Raw genomic sequence first — 22,746 nt, forward strand, 5'->3', positions numbered from 1 at the left:
AAGTGTATGTGGAAAGAACAAAGACTTTTTCTAGAAAATAATGTCTAGAGATCTTGGTCACCCACCTGGGTGACTGATGTTATCTAGACTTCATTAGGTCCAGTGTTTGTCTTTTGAGGAAGTATGCAGGCCTGGTCATTTCATCTTTATCTTGAGGCCTGGTCTCCAACAAATGTGCCTCTGGCCACGATTGTAATGTGTTTTACCTTTGTCCTGACTCTGTCAAGGGCCCAGCCCTGTCTCACTGCCTAGAATATTTCTAACTTAGCTTTCTATATAATAAGATGATAATGATACTGTGGCATTTTGTACAGTACTGAATGAAAAATTTTTATTTAACAAAGTCATGTTAAAGGGAGAAGATAAGGGAAAACTATGCTTTATTACATATTGGTTGACATTCACTTTTAAATGAGGGTATCAAATGTTGACTAGGAGCTTCATCATCCTTTTATATTGATGTTGTGAGGTTTAAAATCACTTAAAAAACTTTTTTGTATATAGAAGGAAACTATTTGCAGGGATTATGTGAGAAGAACCTCAGGTTCTTAAATGAAATTTCAGAATATGCGGCTATTCTAGTATGTCTTTCCAGAAACTTTGAGAATGTGGAAATTTTAAAGCAAATGATCTTAAAGAGAAAACAAGGAGTTAGAAGTGGAAAAAGGAGGTAAAGCACAGGTGTATAGTAAGACAACTGGAAGAAGAATCCTTGAGAAACTGCTTCTGTTCTTGTTAGGAGGGAGGGACAGAACAGTCTTTATTTTTTATTTATTTATTTATTTATTTATTTTTTTTTCTTTCCTGTTCCAGGGATCGAACTCAGGACCTTGTGCGTGCCAGGCAGGTGCAGTGCCACTGAGCTAAATCCCTGGCCCCAGAACAGTCTTTTAAAATGAGCATGAAATTGTTAAGTGAAGCTAGGAAAATTGTACTTTGTTTAAATTGGGATTGAGGGGCCGGGGATTTAACTCAGTGGTTCCAGTGACTGCCTCACAAGCACAAGGTCCCGAGTTTGATCCCCAGTACCAAAAAATAAATAAATAAATTGGGATTGAGTCGGAGAAACACTCACCTATGTTACTTGGGCTGAATACAAATTAGCTACGTATCACTCTCTCCCACCCCAAGTACTCAAGTTATCCTGTATCCAGTGTACAAACTGGAAAATAGAAATTCAAGTAAAAACAGCTAAAGGCACTTATCTGGCATATCCATGTAAAGGAATACTGTTTAGCAATAAAAAGGAATGAACTACTAGCCCATGGTATCAAATAGATGATCTTCAAAAAGATGTGCAATGAAAGAAGCCAGATAAAAGAAACTGTTACTGGATGGGGATCTTTCTAGGTTCTTGATATTCTAAACAAAGAATTGAGCAAAGACCCAATAGTAGAAGACCATCAATGATTCATTTGAAAGAGAAAAGATGAGATACATTTCACAGAGTGAGAGTAGGCCAGTGAGAAGAGCTTACAGCATTGCGGGGGCTTGTTGTTCACGGTTTTAAACTTTAAGGTTTGGGGTGGAAGTGAGGATTTGGTCTGAGGTGTGACTCCTGCCTATGGGTGTCTTTACTTTGCCCCTTTGTAGGGTGGTGGAGGTTTTAACCTTTTATGACCCTTAAAGGAACTATCAAGGCATGGCAACCAAAGTCCTCAGAGGGGTCAAGTCTGCATAGTCAGTGACATGGTGATTAGGATTGGGGATCAGGCCAAGGGTTGCAAAAGACCACTGGGTACATGCTGGGGACTTATTGTGTATAAGCTAAATTACCTGGTTACCTTTTCCCATTGTATTTAGATCTGGGCATCTTGGTCCTGACTAATGTTTAACTCAGAAGGTAGATCTAAGTCTCTGAAAAGCTGGCTTCAAGTGCCCACCCCTCAGGTGTTTCCTTGGTTACCTCATGTTTCAGATCTAGCACCAAAAGCAGGCTCCAAGGCAGGCCAGCTCCTCCCTTCTTTCTCCAGTCTTTTCCTTAGCTATTGCCTGCCTCAGAACTATATCTTATATCATTCTACTATAGAAAATGTCCAGAATAGACATTTTCTAGGGCTAGATAGTAGAGTAGTGGTTCATTGGACCATAGAGTAGTAGGAATAGTGATTAACACAAGGACCCGAGTTCGATCCCCAGTACCAAAAAAAAAAATAGTAAATGGACATGAAGAATTTTACTGAGGTGATGATTTCTAAAATTGATTTATGATGTGTTCCACAATTTTGTAAATGTACTAAGAACCACCGAATTATACTCTTGAAATAGATGCGTTATATGATATGTAAAATATGCCTTAATAAAATTATTTAAAAAATTGAAAGACTATAGTGGCATAGCACCTGCCTGGAAAGTGCAAGGTCCTGAGTTCGATCCCCAGTACCCCCCCCAAAAAAAATTTTCAAAGACTAAATTTGGATGAAGAAATAGAAAAAAAGATATCTTTTAGACTGCAAATTTTCTGAAACAAAGCAAAGTACATTCATAACTACTGTATTTAGATGAGTTGTTGGGAGAGAAACATCTTTAAATATTTCTCCTGAGCAAAGGATTGTAAGTGGATGTTAATTCTACACTACTCATTATTGCTAATTTGATATGTAACATTATTATACCTTTTATTTTGTGTACCTCTTTAAGTGACAGTAAAAACTTTTATAATGGCTTGCTGGGCTTGTGGAGTGTGCCTGTAATCCCAGCACTTGGGAGGCTGAGGCAGGAGGATCACCTTGAGTTTGAGGCCAGCCTGGGCTACATAGTGAGTTCAAGGCCAGCCTGGGCTACATAGCAAGACCCTGTCTCAAAACAACAACAACAACAACAAAAGAAACCTTTCATAATGGCTGTAAAAAGTTAACAAATTTTATTTTATGCAAATGGAACAGAGGGTGGTAAGGGGATTTGTAAGGAGATAAGTTGAGAATCATTGAAGGACTAGGTCAAAGAAGGCCTAGTCTACCTAGTAAAGACTCTTAATTTATTTTAGGTATGTTGGAAAACAGGTAATATAATCTGACTTTTAATTTTGAAGTCTCATGTTGCTGTGCAAGAAATAAACTGTAATGGAATTAAGTCAAAATTATATTTACTGGTTTTTTTTAACAATCACATAAGCATTTATTTGGGGTTTAACATGAAATCATACATATAAAATTTGTATAAACACAAATCCACACTGAGTCATAACACATAGCAAAGGACAAAGTAAAAACAAAACATTGGCAGCTATATACAGGTGGACACAGCTGTGTCTTGTACACTAGAAAGTCTTTTACAAAATAATCATTAGAGCAACAGAAGACCAGTCTTCAATGTCATCCTGCAAGATTTCTTTAGCATCTCCTGTTTTGTACAATGTCTTCCTCTTTAGTATGGCTGATAATTATTTTGGTGATTTCCACCCCCTCGAGATGCCTTGCCGTAAGTGCTCTGTTGACCACTGTAGTCTGCATATCCCTGTCCATATCCATAGTTCCCATAGTTATACCCAGTATAATCATATCCGCCATAGCCACTATAGTTTTGATCACCACCATAGGCACTATTGTAATTTCCATATCCTTGATCATGATAGTTATTAAATCCTTGGTTCCAGTTTTGGCCCTGACCTTGGCCTCGACCCCTAGTTACCACCTCACCCACCTGTTGCTGCTGATATACCTCTTTGGGTTGTGCAACTTTGATTTCACACTTTCCAGAATCAATTTGATGGTATCTACTTTCTAACAATTTCTTGACTGGCCCTTCATCTGTGTATGTGATAAAACAAAATCCTCTCCGTTCATTTGTTTTTGTATCCACGGGAAGTTCAATATTTTCAATCTCTCCAAAGCCTCCAAAATATTCTTAAATTTGTTCAGAAGTATCTGGGCTCAGTCCACCCACAAAAACCTTTTTAGGGGGTTCTTTGCCTTTTAAAGCTTTGGTCCTGTTGAGGTCTATCAATTTCCCATCCAGTTTATGTTCTTTTAGCTCCAAAACCTTATCAATGCTAGCAGCATCTTTGAAAAGAACAAATCCAAACCCTCTTGATCTTCCAGTGACTGGGTCTGTTTTAATTGTGCAGTCTACAACTTCCCCAAATCGAGACAAATATTCCGTCAGATCTTTCTTGTTTGCATCCCAGCTCAAGCCTCCAATAACATTTTACCGTCATCCTGTTGGTTCTTGCTCACGTTGATCTTGGACCCCTCGGCGAACTCCTCTGTATTGCTGTACTCATTCATGCCCTCCATGGGGGCGGAGCGGTCAGCAGAGGCAAGTGGGCGCGCTGTCCGGGTTGCGGGGGTGCTGGCAGCTGGGGAGCGTTGTATGGAGCTTGATTTAAAATGGCGGCGGAAGAGGATATATTTACTGTTAATAGTAGAGACCCCAAAATAATGACTTGAACCAAGTAGTTATTTGAGATTCCTGCTATGTAGTAAATTTTAGTTGTTCTTACCATAAAAACAAACAAAAAAATGAGTAATTATGTGAGATAATGGATTTGTTAACTTGCTATTTTACTATCTTTATATCTTACCCAGGTAACAAAAACATAGGAGACAGGCAGTTTAGGGCTCATGTGACAGCTCCATGACATCAGGATTCAAATTCCTTTTGTTTGTTTAGACATCTTTAAGAGAATCTGACCCTTTGTGGTATGAAGTAGCCAATTCTTCTCTAAAATCATATCCAGGAACTGGGCAGAAGAGTGCATGCCAGCTGAATTGGCACTGAAAACACTTTCAAAGAGCTTTTTATCCCCAAGGCCTCCTACCCAGGGACTTCATCCTTATTTTATAGTCTAGTGTCACAGACTCCATCTCGCTGCTAGGAAGGCTGGGAAGCATAGTGTTTTACTAGGTACATTAACTTCCTTAGTAAAATCAGAGTTCTTTTAGTAAGGAAGGACAAAATAGAGCAATTAGGATACGCTTTTTTTTTTTTTTTTTTTTGGTACCGGGGATCAAACTCTGGTCCTTGTGCTTACACAGCAGGCGGCAAAACCACTGAGCTAAATCCTCGGCCCTGGTTAGGATACTTTTGTTGTAAGAAATATGTTAAGTTTAACCAGGGTTTGAGTTTTGCCAGAAGTATGACAGAGAGATGCAGTGGACTTGACATTTTGTATATAAGGAATTTATTATAGTCTTTGCTCATTGATATAGGCTAAGGAGGAAAGTGAGGATATGAGAGACGATGGACAGTGAAAGAATAGAAGGGTCAGTGGACTGGAGGTTCTGACGTTGAGAAAAGAATTATTGAAGTAAGATGACTGGCATACAAGAAAGCTGGAAAGCTAGAAAGCGATGGTCTTAACATGGAGAGGCATGTTAAGGGAAAAGGGAAGTGGTTAAATTGGGTGGTGGTTTAGTTATTGCACATCACAAATTTTAGAGTATGACCATGGCAGCAGATAGACAAAGAAGAATGGAAGAAAAGATTTTTAAAGAAGGGGTAAAGGAACTGAGGGAGCACACTAATATAGAAATCTGTAGCAATGATCACTAGAGTACTATAGCTGGAAAATCTTGGTGCTAAGTTTTTCTCCGAATAAAGGGGAGTAACTAGAAAGAATCATGTGTGATACAGCATGATGGTAAATACTTCAAAGAAGCTAGGATTTTTGGGCCGGGTATTTAGCTCGGTGGTTTCGCCACCTGCTGCACAAGCACAAGGACCTTAGTCTGATCCCCAGTACCAAAAAAAAAAAAAAAAAGAGAAGCTAGAATTTTTGAGAGGTAATATGTTTCCTTCTCCCTATACACACCCAGATCGGCTGCAAGTATAAACAATATGTTCTATTCTGTGATTTTCTTTTTTTACTTTAATATAAAAGTTTTTATCCTGAATTGTTATTTCCTAGTAGGAATGTGGCAGAATTAACTTACCATTCCATTATCATTGGCCATTTTCATTGTTTCCCCAAAGTTTAAAGAGATGCTGCACTGAGTTCTTATGAACATATATGAGCAAATATGTCCTTTAGGTAAAATATGTTCTTTAGATTAAATTTCTAGAAGTGAAAGTGGGAAATGGTATATATACTTTCTGTATTTTGATGGATATTAACAAATTGTCTTTTTAAAAGATTTTCCAAATTATTTTTTTACCAACAGTAAACCTTTATCATTGCTTTTGATATTTTACTAAATTTACTAAATCTCCTGGTTTACTAGAGAGGAGCAATATCTATGTTTGTTGGCCATTTGTATGTTTTCTGTGATGTCTTTTTTCTTTCCTTTTCTGTTCTGTGTGTGTGTGTGTGTGTGTACGTGGGATGGGGGCATGCAATGGGGATTGAATCCAGGATATTTCATCCCCAGCTCTCTATTTTAATTTCAAGACAAACGTTCATTAAGTCATTAAATTGCTCAGGCTGGGCTTAAACTTGTGATCCACCTGCCTTGGCCTTATAGAATGCTGGGGTTACTGGCATGGGCCACTATGCGTGGCTGTATTTATTCTTATATAAAGGTTACAGTAAATGCATGTTGAAATGAAAAAATAAAGAATGACTGTTAGTCATGTTTGTCTTTTGAGATAATTATCTTTAAATTTTATTTATTGGTTGGATTAACCTTATTATTTTATACTATTATTTTTTCTGCTTCTACAGCTTGTTAGATGCTTAGCTTTGACTACATGGTTAGATAATAAACTCTTTATGTTAGAGTATGGAAGCACATAATCAGCATATTCTTGTTTATCTTTTTTCAGTTATAGGGCTTTTGAAAGATGAAAGGTAGTGGGGAAGAATACTACTTATCTCTTTGGTTTCTCTAATGGAAAGATGAACTGCTTTTGATAATTGTGTATATCCCATGAGTGGTTTATGCTCTCTGTAAATTAGCCCATTTATTTTTTAACTTCACCACTAGTTCATTTTTGAGGAGTATTTTCTTCCCATTTATGGCTGCATTATCCAAATAGTAAACATGTCATTCATAGTCCTTAGAGAACAGAGTAACCAGATATGGTCAATGAGTTACTAATGTGAATCATTGCTCTCTAAGGTCATTAACTTTTGTGAAGGGAATTTTTAAAATATGAGTAAATTTAGGATTTATTTTTGAAATAGTATTTTAAAAGTCTTTTATTATCTTTCTGCCTTGAACTATAAAATAAGATATACATTATTAAAACTTTCACTTCAATCTGTTTTGCTATTGTTATGCAAAATGCATCATGACCTGAATGTTGAACAAAACTTTTTTTTTCACAGGGTTTCACTATGTAGTTCAGGCTGGCCTTGAACTCACCTTACTATGTAGCCCAGGCTGGCCTCGAACTCAGTGATCTAATGCTCCAGCCTCCCGAGTGTTGGGATTACAGGTGTGGCTGCCATGCCTGGCTTCAGCCTTTTTTTTTTTTTTAATTTAATTTTTTTCTTTATTGGCTTTACTTTTTTTTTTTGTATTGGGGATCGAACTTGGAACCTTGTGCTTGCTCAGCAGGCAGCGAAACCACTGAGCTAAATCCCTGGCCCTGGCTTCACCTTTTTATAAAAACTTATTTAAAAAAGCTTGCATTACCAAGAAACTTTAAAATATGTTGTCACATTATGGAAGAAGTTGATCACAAGAGAAGTTGGCTTATTTTAAAACGTTATTTTTCCTGTTAGGTTATAAAATCTTTCAACATGATCTATTTGTTTTAGTGTCTTTACCTCTACCATGTCTAACCGAGTATGTTGCATTTGGGTGTTCACAAAATACTTACTGAATTGATCATCTAGTTTTAAAGCTGCTTTTATGAGAAATGATTTATGTAAGGATGTACAGCTTGCTCATAATAAAGTAGATGAATTTTAAGATTTCAGGGGTTCTTTCCAGTACACTACTTGCTATTTTTTTCTTCTTCTAAAATAAGTAATTTTTGAAGAAACACCCACTTTTGCCACGTGCTGGGATGCTTCTTTGTAGAACCAAAAAAGAGTTACAGAATCTCATAGTAGGGTCAGAGATTTAGCTCAGTGGTTTTGCCGCCTGCCTTGAAAGCTCAAGGTCCCGAGTTTGATCCCCGGAACCAAAAAATAAAAAATCTCATAGTGTATCTTTAAAAACAAGTAAAATATACAGTGCCAAAGAGAAAAGAAAACTCTCAGAAGATTAAATTTTAATTTTGACTACATCAGGGAAGGACAGTTAACTATAGGATGCTCAAACTCTAAGAACGTGAGACATGATTGTTGTCTTCCTTTTGGTACTGACAACTGCCCAGATGAAGAGAAACAGCTTTATCAAGTAATGTACTTTTCAGAGAAAATAACAAAAAGAGATCAGGTTATAAAAAAGGTTAAAGAAAGTAGGGAAAAATCCCTAGTATTCTGGCTACCTGATTGCAATATTTAAATGTTTATCATAAATTTAAGCTTAAGGCTTAAAAATATAGATTTAATATCATGTTATGCATGCTATTTTTATAACTCTTTTTAGCACATCATATGAAATTTTCTGTATCAAATAAAGATCCATGTCAGATTTTAATAGATATATAAAACTACAGAAAATAGCATTGTAATTTATCACTACATTAGTATTCTCCATAAAGCCAAGGCCTTTCAGGAGTCACAAAAGATACAAAAATGTATAAAAATATTACATAAACTGATGTTTAATATTCTCTGGCCAAATTTGTATAAAACTTCATAAATCTGCTTTCAATGTTGATTGCTCTGAAATTGGGAACTTGGTTATATTTTTCTGGGTTCAAATTAGAGTTTGAGGTCTTATTTGCTGTTTGTGAGTCAACTTTGTTTATCTCAGATTTTAAAAAAATACAGGCATTTACTAAAACTTGAGAGGCAGTATTGTAGTAATTAAAGGCCAACTGCCTGAGTTCAGATCCTACCTCTGCATTTGCTAGTATGTGAATTTAGGCAAACTACTTAATTTTTCCATGTCTCAGTTTCTTGATCTATAAAATGTACCCTACAATATCTAGCTTATAAGTTTATTATGAGATAATGCTGGCATGTAGAAATTCATATATAAGTATTAATCATTATTATTCTTTAACTAGAATTCTGAAAAATCTAGCACAAAGGAGCCACCTCTATTGCTGCTGTTTGAATAAAAATGGAAGACTGTCAAAAAATCATAGTTGGAAGCTGAAGAGTTAGTGGTATGAAGCACACATAATTCCCAACTTCATGAACTTTGGGTAGTGAAGGTCTGTTTTTGCCGTTCATGATCAGTGACTTAGAACTCTTTTTACTTGTCGTAAGTGAATGTCCTTCTGTTACTGGATGGAGGGTCATGTGGGGCTTTTTTCCAGGTTCTTGGTGTCATAAACAAAGAATTGGACAAGACTCAAAAGGCAGTGAAAGTGTACATTTAGTGAAAGCAGAAAAGAAGTACATTCTGCAGAGTAGGCTGTTGAAAAGACCCACAGCAGCGCAAAGGATAAGGAAGAGGGGTCTTTTATTTCTGATCAAGGGTCCAAGGCTTTCCAAGAAAGCTATTTTTGGCGTTTGACAGCTCATGCTGAGTCATGTTCCATATGTTAACTGCACATGTCTTTTCCTGTAATTTACTCTCTTATAATTGTCTCCATGAGATGCAACCCATATAGATGAGTTTGTCCACCGCCAAAGGTTCACTTTGGACAGTTTGAAGTGTTTCTGTACCTGCCTCTGAGTTGGGAATTTCCCCAAGAGCAGATTTATGGGCCACTACTCCGACTGTGGCTCTTGTTTGGGAGTTAGAGAGGTGGATCCCTGGGCCAGATCAAGATCCTTAAAGAAGACAGAGAAAAACATTTGCAAAGAATACAACTGATAAAGGACTTGTATCAAGAATATATAGAGATCTATCAAAATTCAACAACAAAAAAATTAATAATTCAGTTTTTAAAACAGGCAAAAGATTTGAACATATGTAACACCTAAGAAATTTATGGGAGGCAAACAAACACATGAAAAGATGCTCAATATCATCAGTCATTAGAGAAATGCACATCAAAGCCACAATGAGATGCCATTTCACACCTACTAGGGTAACTCTAATAAAAAATAATTTATACATATTTTTCTTTATTACATTTTATAGCCCAATGACACTTTAAAGACTAGAAGATCATGCATCCATAATTTCTCACTTTCATATCTCAATTAGTAAAATGGTCTATTACTGAATGATTTGTGAGAAATGTAGGTTCATAAAGCCTCATGATGTTTCGTTGATCTTTCCCCTGACAAATTATACCAGATTTCTCTTATAAGGTATTTGAAGATACTTGATGAATTTTAAGTTATGTACATTTTACTTGCTTTTGAGTTATTCTTGGGCTCAAACTGGGATCTAGATAACTAAGAGGCTTCACAAAGATAGTACTGGTAAACTTTACATTAATTTTCAATATATTTTCAGGAAATATAACATCATATGCATAGATAGTACTCCATAAGAACATACCCATTAAGTATCACATCTCAATAATTAGGTTTAATGCATTTTTGTTCACATTTTAAAATATTTTAAATTCATATGGGTGTTATAAAAGGAATATAATACAAACAGATAAAAAGCAGCATAGTCCACTGCTACAGAACCATTATTTCAAAACATAATGAACTTGTTAGTCAAACTAGCTTCAGTACATTGGAATGTACTTTCCTATCTAGAGCAACTACTGCTTTGGTTCTTTTTGGTTCTGAGACTCATTTGGCACTAATGGTTATTTCTATAGGGAATAGTTGATGAATATGGTTGATGCTGTCCACAAAAAGAGTGTATTTTAGGTACATTAGGACTACTCTCAGCTTCCATTTCACAGCATCCTGGAATGATAGCAAATGACCTCTTGCATACAAGGGTAAAGCCATGACTTTTACTTGATCATAGAAATAGTACCAAAGCAGCTAATTTGCTCTTATGATTCTGATAAAATTTTAAAGAAATCATACTTATGATACTATGTTCTTCACTTTAAATTATAGAACATCTTTCAATTTAAATGTTAGATTTAGAATTCAGCTTATCTAAAATATTTAAGCCAAAATAACATTAACTTTTCTCCCTTATGTAATAAATAAGGTATATAAAATTACTTTGATACCGGTTTTTCAGATTACTACATACATTATGTAGGAAAGCATATAAAATTCACTGTAGGCATCCAAGTTTACATGTTAACTGAACCAAGTACTATATAACTCAAATGTTTAGCTGCCAATCTGAAAGACTAAAGAGAAGTACAAGATAAGCCTTCCTGTCAATCATGGGCTAAGGAACACCTACCTCACTGCAATAGAATGTTTTTGAGGAGCAGCGATTAAAGTTAAAAACATCTGCTCTTCCTACCTTGTTAAGATAAGCTTTATAAACCTGTTGCCTGGGAACACAGAAGAATTCATTAAGTAGCAGCTATTGATCTTTCTTTCCCTGCCTCCCTCCTTTCCTCCCTCCTTTCCTGCCTCCCTCCCTCCCTTCCTTTCTTCTGTGTGTGTGTGTGTGTGTGTGTGTTTATGTGTGTCTCTGTGTGTGTGAGATACTGGGATTGAGTCAGGCCTTTGCACTGAGCTACATCTGCAGTTTTGTTTTGTTTTTTTCCAATTTTTAATTTTGAGACAGAGTCTCACATTTGTCCAGGCTGGACCTGAACCTGCAATCCTCCTCCCTCAGCCTCTCAAAGTGCTGGGATTATAAGCCTGTGGCAAAACACCTAGCAACTATTGCTTTTTTAAATTCACATTTATAATGCTACTTTTTGACCCTTGAGTATAAAATCACTCTCCTAGAGACTAATTTTCCAAATTTTTATAAATAATTACTGAAAAGAACCAACCCCCCCCCCCCACCTTCTACAAAACCCAATTCTGAGTATATAGTGGGAAAAAACCTGACCCAGACTTAATTTCTCTCATGGCAGAGGGGCATCACAGAGGACAAACAGAGTAGGCAGGAGGCAGCACAGCAGCAAGCAAGCCTTCCTTTATATTTCATCCAGGCTGCTTGCCCTTCGGCAGTGCCACCCATACCCAGAGTGAGGCACTTTTAATCCCAGCATCAGGCCCCAGGTCCAGCCAGCTTGAAAGGCCCACCTATGAGTGCCTGAGGATTTGGGGGGACATCTAGATACAAGTCATAACACTCATCAAGTTTGATTTGTTTGCTTAAGTGCTTCACAGAACTCAGTGAAACACTTATGTTCCCTAACTTATTATAAAAAATATATCACAAAAGATACAATGAAGAGATCCATAAGTCATAGCAAGTCATATGGGAAGCAGTACAGAGCTTTCATACCTTCTCTAGACACACCACCCTCCAGGAGTTACCATGTGTTCAGCTATCTAGAAGCTATCTCCAAAACCAGTCCTGCTGTATTTTTATGGTACATACTTGAAGCTTGGACAACCTTGTACAAATATGACTGGACAAAAAGGATAATGCTGTTGGACTAAGTCAGGAAACCCAACAGAGGTTGTCTGTTTAAGACTTTCTTGCTTCTCTGTGCAACATTCTTTTCTTCTGGGTGTGATGCAGGACCCCTTCTAAAATTTCTTTATGGTCAGCTCCAAGACAGAAAAGGTGAACAGGGAGATGAGAAGATGTAGGTTATATTTTTAGTTTCTATGCCCTGACTTGCGAAGAGAAATTCTAGTTTCTATGTATGGCCTGCCTTCGAGAAAAAAAGGAGCAGGTAAAAAGGAGGACAAAAAGTCAGAGAGGGAGTTGTGTCTTCGAAGGCCTAAAATGTCCCATTTTATCCTAGTTACTTAGAAAAATAGCAAGAGCTATGGAGGTTATGAGTCAGAAAGCATGGACAAAAACCAAAAAAATATATATCATAATATGACACCTATATAGAGAAAATACTAGCATAACTAAATGGGTATACTAATTTTTCACTTTTGTTAATTGTTCATTTTCTTAAGGTGACTGTCTTTGAGCTGTGATTCACCACTGCAATTAAGAGGCGGTTTTGCTAGCAATCCAAGTCTACTGTCAAAACTTAGCTAGTGGCAATAAAATTATTAGGAGTACCTATATGGCAGGAGGATCACAAGTTTGAAGCCAGCTTGGGCTACACAGCAAGACTGTCAAAAAAGAGAAAAAGGAGACAAAACATTACATTCTAGATTCTAGAACACAGTATGTAAACACTATTAAATACCCAAAAACCCATAAAATTTATTATTGTTTTTTCAAAATAGCATATATATGCTATATATGTAATATATATATATATATACACACACACACACACACATACATACACATGCAAACACATATACATGCATGCCGAGGGACTATCTTATGCATCTTGGATGTTTAACAGCAATCCCTAGCCTCTATGCACTAAATGCTGGTAGCACAAACACCTGACTCCCCCAGTTGGGACAATCAAAATTGTCTTCAGACATTGAAACTGTGCTGTCTTTTTGTTGCTGGCCATGAGACTTAATCCAGTTTCTCTGGTACTTTTGGCCATTTCTACTCTCTCCTGGTCCAGTGCAGTTGCATTTGGCTTGTGGGAATAAGGAGAGTTTTTAGGCTTAGCTGTTTTTGGTCTGTGTTAATAAGCCTTTTTTTTAAAGAATGCAGAGCAGTTAACTTTTAAGCCATGAAATATATGTTTGGTAAGAGCCAACTAAAAGCAGATTCTTAAATTGAATAAGAAAAACAGTCTTAAGACTGCCATGTAATGTTTGTTCTAGACTACAGGGTAAAATAGTTTTTTAAGTTTAGAATTGCTTAACATTCTATTTTCTTTGTGTTATTTATATATTTTAGCTGAGAGAAGAAAAGTTACAAGAGGAGAAAACCTCTGAAGATCTAATCTATAAGTTGTTACCAGAAGATACAGAAACAGGGAAGAAGAAAGTGGATGAACAGAAAAAAAGAGATGAGCCATTAGTTCTAAAATCAAATCTGGAACATGTAAGTAGATAACTTTTTTGATGGACATCTGCCTCAGAAATCAACAATTAGTCCAGGCGATATGGATCTGAGAGTTGGTGAACTATGAGACCAGTAACTATTCAACCTGAGTGGTGAAGAACTTAGCATTCAGATGGGAGCTGGAGAAAGTCATTTTTGAATGAGAGTTTGAGACTTGTGGAAAGATTATGGGAACAGTGGGGGCTAAAGGTAAGGAAGAGGAAAACCTAGTGTGGTATACTATGTGTACTCTATGTATATTGTAATGTTGACTTACATACCAATCTTTGACATTTGACTTATATACATCTTGAATCCTTAACTAGATATCCTTAAAGCTTTTATTTTCCTTGCCTTTATAATGCCCTACACAGAACAGTGCTTAATCTAAAGTTTCATCTAACTTAATCTAATTAGACTACTATTTTAATTCAATCTAATCTTGGCCAAATATTTTCATTACTTATCAAATAAATTATTGGCAAAGGTTGTAATTTGTATATTTAAATTATATAAGAAAGCACCTTTGGAAGATCCACTAATTATCTCAAATGGATGGATAATTACAATTGAGTTTTATTTATTTAGTAAATGATAATGGATTGGACATTTATTGCTTGCTGTATGAACTGACATATCTTCAGAGTCATGTCTTTTAAAATATTTTGATTCAGGGTTGTTATATTTCAGGTTATGGTCTCTTTTATTTGTGCAGGGGGGTGGAGGGTTACTAGGATTAAACCCAGGGCTTTTTTACTGGGCTACATCTTCAGCCTTTTCATTTCATTTTATTTTATTTTAATTTATTTTATTTTATTTATTTATTTTTGGTACCGGGGATCGAACTTGGGTCCTTGTGCTTGCGCAGCAGGTGGCGAAACCACTGAGCTAAATCCCTGGCCCTTTATTTTATTTTTTGAGACAGCCTCACTGAGTTGCTATGTTTCCCAGGCTGGGTTCAAACTTGCAATCCTTCTGCCTTAGTCTCCCAGAGTGGTGAGATTATAGGCATGTGCCTCCATGCCTGGCTTGTTTTTGTACTTTTGAGTACTTTAAATGGTCTTAATTTTGCTTTCAATATGTCTTAAGAGTGTTTTGTTTTGTTTTTTGGTGTTGAGCAAATAATTTCATTTAGTTTAGGCACAGCTGCATTCAGATTGAGACCCCAGTGGCCCCAGTGCAAAGCCAACTGGAAGGGTTCTTTTTTGGATAGGGAGTACCATGATTAGAATTGGGCTAATATTTTGCTCTCCTTCCCTTAACACCGCAGGGATTCCACAGTTCCCTTGGAATCAAATGAGAACTCTTCATTGCAACATTCAGAACCTTCCTCATTCTAGCTTATCTTTCCATCCTTGCTTATATCCCAGAATTCTAGGGAGTAGAGCTGTTTGCTTTCCTAAAATCCCATACTTTGTGTTTTTCCTTTTCAGTGGGCATTTTCAACAGCTTGCCATTGAAAGGTTATTCATCTCTCTGTGTCTAGTTCAAAAGCTGTCCACTTCATACAACCTGTAGGTATTCCTCACTTGTTTCTCTACTCCTGTCATCCACTCTCCCTTCTTCTCCCCCACACTTTGTAACTGTCATGGAACATACTTCATTCTGCTTTACATTATGATTTATTTTGTTTTGAGGGGTTTTTTTTGGTACTGGGGATTGAACTCGGGTCCTTGTGCTTGTGCAGCAGGCGGCGAAACCACTGAGCTAAATCCCTGGCCCTACATTATGATTTATTATTGAGTTTGTGTTTATGAGATTGTAAGTTTGTTGAAATGTATCTTAACCCTTTAAAAATCTACTGTAGTACCTTGCACATCACATTTTTTTGTTTTATTTTGTTTTTTTTGTTTTTTTTTTTTTTTTGGTACCAGGGATCGAACTCGGGTCCTTGCGCTTGCTAGGCAAGCGACGGAACCACTGAGCTAAATCCCCAGCCCACACATCACATTTTTATACCTTCTTGTGAAATTAAACTTTAATGGAGGGAGAAAATTATTCTAGAAGTTTAGTATAATTATTCTAGGAGCAGAGACTGTCATCAGTTCTTTTTTTCAGAATAGAAATAAGATGGGTACAGTATTTATTGCAATTTGTTATTTTGCAGTTAATCCAATAATAGTGTGAGTTGTTGGAAAACAACTCAGTATAGCTATTACAATAATACTAAAGATTGTAATCCAAAAGTGAAAAATTATTTATCCTACAACCTAGAAGTCACCCATATAAACATTTTGGTAAATATCTTTCCAGACCTCTTTTCTAAGTGCATTATATATACACACTCACTATGTGTTGTTTTTCTTTCCAGAAAATACAACGTAGGGTACATCCTTTTTTTTTTTTTTTTTTTTTTTTGGTACTGGGGATCAGAATTGGGACCTTGCGCTTGCGAGGCAGACAGCGGCACCACTGAGCTAAATCCCTGGCCCTATGGTACATACTATTTTATAAGGGCCAGGGATTTAGCTCAGTGGTTCTGGCGCCTGCCTCGAAAGCATAAGGTCCCGAGTGATCCCCGGTACCAAAAAAAAAGAAGTACACAAATACTATTTTATAACCTGTTTTTAATTAACTGTAAGTTGTGGATGTCTTTCCCTGTAAATAAAGAATCCACATCATTATTTATTGGTCCTCTAGCATTCTTGACTATAGAATTTATTTACCTGGGGCCGGGGATTTAGCTCAGTGGTTTCGTCACCTGCTGCTCAAGCTCAAGGACCCGAGTTCAATCCCCGGTACCAAAAAAAAAAAAAAAAGAATTTACTTATCTAATTAATCTGTTGATATTTTTACTATCTTAAACACCTGTGATAAACTATAACTGCCTCCTTAATTCCTTAGGAATAAATTACTAAGTCGAATGACCATGTCAAAGGGATGTCTCCCACCCCCTAGTCCCCCATGCTAGAGATTGAACCTAGGGCCTTTGCACTGAGCTATACCCCCAGAGCCCTTTCCTTTATTTTTAATATTTGATTTTGATCTCATTTATTTTGATCTCACTAAGTTGCCTAGGCTGGGCTCAAACTTTTGATCCTCACTCAGCCTTCCACAGTGCTGGGATTACAGGTATGTGCCATCTACCTGGCTGGAAGTATTCTTTTAAATGTTTTTATTACTCGATTGTCCCCCCAGAAGGTTTGCACGTAATTATATGCTTTCCAGTAGTACATGAGAACATTAAACTAATTTCCTCGCTGATTGCCTACTCTGGGTGTTAGTCCTTAAATTTTTTTTAGGTACAGTAGTTCTTTCAGATGCCACTGCAGGGATCCCATTTACGCATGCTTTGTCCATTTTAAGAATCCATAGTGCTATAGGTTTATTTTTATCCAAGATGAAAGATGGAAGGTAATGTTTCAACAATTAAAAGGAACTTGGTAAAAGTTTGTTTTCTTAATAGAGTAATAGTATTTAAATTAACAAAAGTAAAATCTATCTTTTTTGTTGAGTATTGTTAGCTAAAGTACCTAGGTGCTTTTACTGGCTTATGAGGAACTTTATAGTAGAGTGATCCTTACTTTATGGACGAGGAACCTGAGGCTCAGGAAGATAAAGTGGCTAAACTCCAGTGACACCGATAGTTAAATAAGACAGCTGAGATTTGAATAGTCTTTTGCTTGGTACTGAGTTGATTATAGATAGAGGCCAAAGTAGATAGAAATTGTAAAGAAGATAGAAAAAAATAGCTGTAGGAGAATTTGGAAGCCTTTACAGAGAAAACGACCTTTAAGATGACTGAAAAGCTAATGTGTAGGTTATAGGCAGAGAATGCGGATAGGGAATTTTAGGCAAAGGGAATAGCATGTTCAAAAGAATAGAGGTTTTGAAAGACTATAGTGCATGTAGAGAATAAAAAGTAGTTTGCTTGTACTGGAGCTCAAGTTCTGTGTGTAGGAACTGGTGGGAGAAAAGCCACAAAAGAAGGTTGGGTCTAGTTTGTGAAGGTTATTATATCAGGCTAAGGTGTTCAGGTTTGATCTTGGAGTCACCAACAGTTAAGCATGAGAGCAAGAGGATTCTCTCTCTGTGTTGGGAAAGTCATTCTTGGCAGAAAGAGGATAAAGTATTTGAGGGGAAAAAATTCGGGAGAAAACGAGACCAGTAAATATATTATTGCAGTAGTTGAAAGAGAAAGTAATAAGGATCTCAGGTAAGGCACTGCTAAGGAATAAAAATGAGAAGAGTTAAATCTGAGAGACATTTTAGGAGCGGAGTGGAGTGGAAATAGCATGGAAATAGTTTGAAGATTGATGCTCTGAATTTAAGGACCAGTTTTAGCCACTTATTAACTCTATAGTCCTAGCCAAATAAAGTACTCAGAGTTTGTTTGACAAAAGTGAAAGACATAGTGATAATCTCTGTTTTAATGGGACTGATAAAAAGAGTAAATGAAGTAAATATTTAGAAGTATTAGAATACCCAAAATCTGTATACAAATGTTTTTATGACCTAGAAGCAAGGGAAATAACATTCATAGATGAGATTGAGGTTTCTAGAGGGTTGGTAGTGGAGCTTAGAGAAGAGAAGTAGTGAGTTTGACTTTGGATATTTTGAATCTGAGTTACATTTAATATTGGGATCTGTAGGAGGCATTTGGAAACTTAGATTGGAACTCAAGAAAAGTGACTTAGAGATTTGAACCTATAATAGCTAGGGTAAATTCCATAGGAACCCCAAATAGACAATCTTGTCTCCTTTATTTCCCTCCCAGTGTCTTGCACGTCTCTCAGACTCAGAGAATGAAGAACCTTCTCGAGGCCAGATGATGCAGCCACATCGCTCAGCGTTTGTTTCCAAGAACAACTCCTACTCCATAGCTTTCCTGGCAGGGTAAGAAATTAACACTGAATTCAGTCAGGCTTCTTTCATTTGTTGGTGTGAAACAAAAGGGACTGGAGGATCAAAGGTATTTATTGTAGCTACTTTGAGGGAGGTGGAAGAGGTATAAAGAAGTGGGAAGTAGGTTTTCAAATATGAATTAGATAGAAAAGCTGACCTAAATTTTTAAAAGAAAATCATATTTATCCATTTCTGGCATTGGAAGGGTGAGTAGAATTGTGCTAATTTTTCTTTTCTTTTTTTAAAAATTAATTTTATTGGTATATTTTAGGTATACAATATAATGACACTCATCATTGCGAATCTGCACCTTTACGTAATCTCTCTTGGTTCTTATTTTTTCCCCATTCCCCTGCCCTCCCTTCAACCCCTCCATCCCTCCCTACTTATATAGACTTTGTTTCCATTTTTTTCATTTTCTCATATAAATTCCATTCTCTTCTTTCCTTTCCACAATCCCTCCTATTTCCCTTCCCCTTTGCCCCTTTTCTTCCCATTTCACATTATTATACCTTTGAGTCCTTATTTAAACTTTCAGTTTTTCACACCCGAGAAACTATTCGGTTTTTACACATGTCTGTCCTATTTATGGCACTTGAGAGTATCGCCTCAATGTGCATCCATTTAGCTATAAATGTCTCTAGTTTTCTTGTTCTTTATGGCTGAGTAGTACTCCATTTTATTTTTTAAAAACCCCACATTTTCTTTATCCAGTCTCCAGTTGATGAGCAATTGTGCTGTTTCCAAGTTTTAGCTATTACAAACTACCACTATGAACATGGGTGCACATGTATCACTGTGATATGATTCTTTTAATTCTTTGGGGAAGATACTCAGCAAGGGAATAGCTAGGTCAAATGGGACTTCTAATTCTAGTTCTTTGAGGTATCTCCGTACTGATTTCCACAGTGGTCGCACCAGTCTACATTCCTACCAGCAGTGGAGCAAGGTTCCTCTTTCCCCACAGCCCCACCAGCATTTGTTATTGGTTGATTTCATGATAGCAGCCCTTCTTTCTGGAGTGAGGTGGAATCTCAGCATTGTTTTCATTTGTATCTCTCGAATGACCAGTGATGTTGAACATTTTTTCATATGTTTATTCGCTATTTCTACTTCTTTGAGAAATGTCTGTTCATTTCAGTTACCCATTTTTGGATTGGGTCTTTAAATTTGGGAGGTCTGATTTTTTTGAAGTTCTTTATAGATTCGAGATAGTAGACCTTTGTCTGAGGGACAGCAGGTGAAAATTTTTCCCACATTGTGGGTTGTCACTTCACACTATTGGTGGTTTCTCTTGCAGTGCAGAAGCTTTTTAATAAGAAGAGAACCCACTTGTTGATTGTGCTAGTTCATGGGCAACTGAGGTTTTGTTCATAAAATCTTTTCCTACCCCAATGTCTTCAAGAGTTAAATTTACCTAACTTATCTTCCAGCCAGTTTACTGTTTCTGTTTTAATATTTAGATCTTTAATCCATTTTGATTTCAATTTAGTGCATGGTGAGAGATATAGGTCTAGTTTTAACATTTGGCAAGTTGAAACCCAATTTTTCCAGCACCATTTGTTAAAGAGGCTATCTTTCCTCCAGTGAGGGTGTTTGGCTACTTCGTCGAAGATGAGGTGGCTGAGTGTGTCTGGAGTTGTCGCTTCATCTTCTAATCTGTTCCACTGATCCTCAGCTCTGTTTCTTTTGCCAGTATCATGCTGTTTTTTATCACAGTAGCTTTGTAGTATAGTTTCAAGTTGGGGATTGTGATACCCCCTGCCATGTCTCTGTTGCATAGAATTGCTTTTGCTATTCTAGGTCTCTTCTGGTTCCAAATGAATTTTTGCACTGTTTTCTCAAGGTCTGTGAAGTATGCTGCTGGGATTTCAATTGGGATTGCTTTGAATCTATATAGCATTTTTGGAAGTATGGCCATTTTCACTATGTTGATCCTTCCTACCCAGGAGCAGGGGATGTCTTTCCATTTTCTGATATCATCTTCGATCTCTTTTTTCAGAGTGCTATAGTTTTCAGAGAAGAGGTCTTTGATTTCTTTTGTTAGGTTGATTCCTAGGTATTTCAATTTTTTGGATGCTATTGTGAAAGAAATTGTTTGCCCCATTTCTCTCTCAGTCTGTTGTTCGTGTAGAGGAAAACTATTGATTTTTGTGTGTTGACCTTGTATCCAGCTACTTGACTGAATTTGGTTATTAAGTCTAGAAGACTTTTGGTGAAGTTCTTGGGATCTGCTATATAGAGTATCATGTCGTCTGCAAATAATGACAATTTGACCTCTTCATTTCCTATCTTTATTCTGTTTCTCTTGTCCAATTGCCATGGCTAATGTTTCCGAAACTATATTGAACAGCAGTGGTGATAGTGTACATCCCTGTCTTGTTCCTGATTTTAGTGTGAAGGATTTCAGTTTTTGACTATTTAATATGATGTTGGCTGTTGGTTTTTCATAGATGGCTTTTATCAGATTGAGGTAGAGACCGTCTATTCCAATTTTTGGTGTGGTTTTTCTCATAAATGCGTGTTGGATTTTGTCAAATGCTTTTCCTGCATCTATTGAGATGATCATATGATTTTTCTTCTTGGCTGTATTGATATAGTGTATTACATTTATTGATTTGCGTATGTTGAACCATCTCTGCATCCCTGGGATGAATTCCACTTGGTCAGGGTGTATAATCTACTTGATGATCTTTTGTATTCTATTTGCCAGTATCTTATTAAGGATTTTTGCATCTGTGTTTGTTGGTGAGATTGGCCTATAGTTCTCTCTTTCGGTTGGATCTTTCTCAGCTTAGGGATCAAGGTGATGCTTGCTTCAAGGAATGAATTTGGGAGTATTGCTTCCCTTTCAATTTCATTAAAGAGTTTAAACAGTAGTGGCAGTAGTTCCTCTCTAAATGTCTTGTAGAATTCAGTTGTGAAGTCACCAGGGCCCGGGCTTTTCTGAGTTGGTAAGTTTTTAATTACATTTTCAATATCATTGATTGATATTGGGTTGTTTAGAAATATTACATCTTCTTTGTTCAACTTTGGTAATTCATACTTATCTAGGAATCTGGCCATTTCTTCTGTGTTTTCCATCTTATTGGCATACAGGTTCTCAAAGTAGGTATCGATGATCCTCTGGATTTTGGCTGGGTCCGTTGTAATTTCATCCTTTTCATTCCTAATTGCATGGATTTTGGCCTTTTCTTTCCTTTTTCTGATAAGGTTGACTAAGGGTTCGTCAGTTTTGTTTGTTCTTTTAAAGAACCAACTCTTGGCTTCATTGATTTGTTTTGTATTGTTCTCTTAGTCTCTATTGCATTGATTTCTGCTCTGATCTTTATGATTTCCTCCTTTGTATGAGCTTTGGGTTTGTCCTGCTCTTCTTTTTCTAGAAGCCTACGGTTCAGCCTCAGGCTGCTTAATGGAGCTCACTCTGTTTTCCTAATATGAGTATTCACTGCTCTGAATTTCCCTCGTTAGACTGCTTTCATTGTGTCCCATAGATTCTTATATGTTGTATTGACATTGTCATTTAATTATAGAAACTGATTTCTTCTTTAATTTCCTCTGTGACCCATTGATTATTCAGAAGTATGTTGTTCAGTTTCCATGTGTTTATGAAATTCTTGCAGTTTCTATTGCTACTGATCTCCAATTTAATTGCACTGTGGTCTGATAATATACAGGGGACAACTTCTGTTCCTTTTCACTTAGTTAAACATGTTCTATGAGCAAGTATGTGGTCTATTTTGGAGAACGACCCTTGTGCAGCTGTGAAGAATGTGTATTCTGATTTTGTGGGGTGGAACACCCTGTAAACATCTGTTCAGTTCATTTGTTCAAGAGTTTGATTGAGTTCTAGTATTTCATTGCTTATTTTTTGTCTAGTTGATCTATCTATTTGTGACAGTGGGGTATTGAGGTCCCCCAGTACTATTGTGTTAGTGCTTATTTGATTTTCCATACCTGTTAGTATTTGTTTTATATAGTTGAGCACACTAGTGTTTGGTGCATAGATATTTATGATTGTCATCTCTTC

The 22,746-nt window shown here is 36.7% G+C and overlaps 1 protein-coding gene and 1 pseudogene across 1 annotated transcript in view; one reads left to right on the plus strand and one right to left on the minus strand.

Annotated features, from left to right (window-relative positions):
• The window catches only part of Rnf169 (ring finger protein 169), an 87,203-nt gene that overhangs the window by 45,861 nt on the left and 18,596 nt on the right, over positions 1-22,746 (plus strand). Inside the window, exons 3-4 of the mRNA XM_087211931.1 lie at positions 13,725-13,871; positions 18,589-18,707. Coding sequence (XP_087068057.1) covers positions 13,725-13,871; positions 18,589-18,707 — 266 coding nt within the window. The remainder of the gene's footprint in view (positions 1-13,724; positions 13,872-18,588; positions 18,708-22,746) is intronic.
• LOC106010952 (heterogeneous nuclear ribonucleoprotein D-like pseudogene) lies at positions 3,238-4,250 on the minus strand (annotated as a pseudogene).

This window comes from Heterocephalus glaber, unplaced genomic scaffold (genome assembly GCF_053883595.1).
Source record: "Heterocephalus glaber isolate CG9 unplaced genomic scaffold, H.glaber_assembly_v1.0 deba00001428, whole genome shotgun sequence".
In the NCBI taxonomy this organism is placed as follows: domain Eukaryota; kingdom Metazoa; phylum Chordata; class Mammalia; order Rodentia; family Bathyergidae; genus Heterocephalus; species Heterocephalus glaber.